At 54.4% G+C, this 2899-nt stretch overlaps 1 protein-coding gene across 1 annotated transcript; it reads left to right on the top strand.

Annotated features, from left to right (window-relative positions):
- Positions 1-914: 914 nt before the first annotated feature.
- CH63R_04597 (uncharacterized protein) lies at positions 915-1391 on the top strand (the record flags this gene model as incomplete). Its single annotated transcript, XM_018299572.1, has 1 exon — positions 915-1391. One exon carries the CDS (start codon positions 915-917, stop codon positions 1389-1391), a length of 477 nt encoding a protein of 158 aa, XP_018160818.1.
- Between the last annotated feature and the right edge of the window lie 1508 nt (positions 1392-2899).

Raw genomic sequence — 2899 nt, 5'->3', positions numbered from 1 at the left:
GGCTGCGGTTGACACCGATAAAGGAGACGATTATGCCCCAGCCTCCCGTCCTAGGGAACCCGAGAGTGCGGTTCTGTTCAAAAGGAAGGTGAAGAGGGAAGAACCAGCAGGGTACTTGATGACCAGGGTCCCCTGCTGGCGGAACTGAATGTGACTCCTCATCGACCGCCAACTCATCTTCTCCCCCCTCTCTACACGGGGAGAAGCAATGCCGTTGGAAGAGGGAGAAGCTGGCCCAATTTCCTTCATGTCGGGTAAATAGATTGTGGAATGCGTAGATGCACGGCCCGCACCTGTGCAGACGAGACTGCGTTCAGCGGCCGCAAGTTGGGAAACCGAATGTGATTGATTCCTGGTCTTGTTGAGTCGTCCGGGTCGATTACACCCAGTAGCGATGCTAAGGAGAGACAGGTCGAATGCTCCCCTCTGACGTGCATGACCTCTGACAGTAGTTGCTTGCCTCGCTCCTTGATTTATAAGATTATGTTGCGCCATCGCCTCAAATATGGATTCCAAATTCTGTCAAGCCTGTGGACACCAGAGAAGACTTCGTTATAGTTACTGAGATGTGGATTGTGGCCTCTGCTCCGGGTCCCTATTCTGTAGCCGTTTGGCCCATGGCTCCTATACCAAGCAAGCCATATATGCATGTTGTTGGCCGGATGCCGGATGCCTGTTGCCTATTGCGCAGCATTGCACCGCGCGTTACCCTTCACTCGGTCTGACTTGTAGTAATTTAAGACCTGCTGTTACCCACTCTCGGGGTAGCCTCCAGACAGCTCGTGTTTCCCAGCCGGTGATGGCAAGGCCCCACGCGGATGTCTGCCTGCAACTTTGGTGAGACTGCCGCTGGCTTGGACAGGCTATGTAAATGACGGGCAAGTTCTCCGTGTCTTTTGTTCTGACGTCAAGGGATGGCTGGGATTGTGATTGATAGTACCCCGGGCGGGGTGTTTGGCTACCAGCAGAAACTGGCGTGCCGTCGTCTCAAGGTGTCTCCCGTTGCTTTCCTTACCCGTCCGCCATGCAATGCATCTGAACCCGTTGGTGCAAGGGTTGCAGGGTGCAGCGAGTACGTGGCCGCTGTGAACAGGCGCAGTGTTCCCAAGCACCAGGATTGTGATCTCCGCGACAAGGAAGCGTTGTCGACGCTCGCCCCTCGGTTCCCAAATAGCTGGAACCAGGAGAGTTTTGTGGCTCGCGTCATCGCACCCTCCCCCGAAACTCCACTGTCCGAGCCGGCAACAACCCGGTCTCGCCGATTCTCTCCCTCTGGTGTTAGTCCCGAAGCTGCAAAGCGGCCCGTCGAGGGTTCGTCGTGGAAATGGGGACCAGCGTCAGTTTCTTCTTCCAACCCTCATCAAATCCTTTTCAGAAGCTTGCTTGGCTGAGCCTGCTGAAGCTTGGTTTGGAAACAGCCACGACCGGTCTCTCGAGTAGCTAGTCCAGGGTGAGACGGAACCTTGAGAAAAGAAGATCGCAAAGGAGTGAGGTAATTAAAACTTCAATTAGCACGCACTCGAATACGTCGACGTGTCAGGACGCATCAACACAAACCCACCAGCCAGAGCCATGCCCGTACCTATATTTTGCAGACCCTGTAAGTCCTGTGCGTATCGTGCAGCCATCCGACGCAGTTGTTCTCCCTAACAGTCTCTGGAGTGGTGTGGTGGGGGCCTAAAGTTGCAAGAAGCAGGCATGCATACGCTACATGATAGAAATGAATGTTTTTGCTTGGATCTCTCCATGTATTTCCGTCGCAAGATACGGGCCTGAGGCGGGATTACTACACTAGCAGGAGTGCAGGCCTTTGTCAATCTGTGTGCAAGTGTCAGACCATTGACTCCGCCTTTGGTCATTGTTGGCCGCATATATGGCCCCAGCCTGCCCAAGGCCAGACAAGCCGAGCAGCATAAGGACATTCAGCCTGCTTGTCGTACGAGACAACTGGACTACGTCGAACTTGTAACCGCTTCGTACTTCAGCCATTTCCTTCCTCTATTCGCCCCAGGGCCAGGTCGCTAGTGAACCCAACCACAAAGATAAGAACCCGAGCCCATGTTTTCGGGAGAGCTCAGCAAGTACAGTTGGCGAGTGTCGCGAAACCCAGCAAGGAACGGGTTGTGATGCCTCTCTAGCCCAACTTGACTTCCCACCTCCCGCGGCTGCTCAAAGCTCAAGCCGATGACCGGATCCCTGGGACTTGAAAATTGTCACAGTTCGATTATAGCTCCGCGTGCGACGAGTGAGGATCGTCCTTGCAACCCCTCCTTCAAGCAATGGTTCCTACTCACGACAGGGGAGGGGGGTGGGTAAGCAGGAAACAAGGGATGGAGGGGGGCCGTGTTTGCTGAAGAGCTTCCCATTGCCTGAAAGCTGGAGGGTTGCAGCGGGGGTACTTACGTGATGTATGTGTGGATGTACGGATATGTGTGGGTGTGGGTGTGGGTGTCGATAGGTGTTAGGCCCTATGCTCTGGCTAGGCGGTTGGTGTGATGCTCTTCTGTCAACAACAAGCATCGGTACGCTCTCTCGGTTGCAAAAGGATGGCGGTGAGCGTGCCATAGGAAGCTTGAACCTCAGCACCAGTGGTTGATGGTTAGGCCGTATTGTCTGCGGTCTTTGGCGGCCTGATGAGGTGTTGGTCTGTGATGGCACGTCCCGCTAGACAGTGACCAGGTCGCCGAGAAAGACAACCGTCTTCCTGGCTTCTGGGACAATCTGCGAGGACCACCTTTGATTAATAGAGAGAGGTCCATGGATCTTACAGCTGGTAAAGCGGTGTCCAACTTACTAGGATGAGCTGGGACCCGCTGTCACACCCGTCCTATGCCACTCACTTTCTTGGGATTAGCACGTCCTGGTTGTTTGCCGGCCCCATTCTCGAATTTTCGTATGT

The sequence above is a fragment of the Colletotrichum higginsianum genome, chromosome 3, assembly GCF_001672515.1.
Source record: "Colletotrichum higginsianum IMI 349063 chromosome 3, whole genome shotgun sequence".
In the NCBI taxonomy this organism is placed as follows: Eukaryota; Fungi; Ascomycota; class Sordariomycetes; order Glomerellales; family Glomerellaceae; genus Colletotrichum; species Colletotrichum higginsianum.
This window is presented reverse-complemented; position numbering and strand designations above follow the sequence as displayed.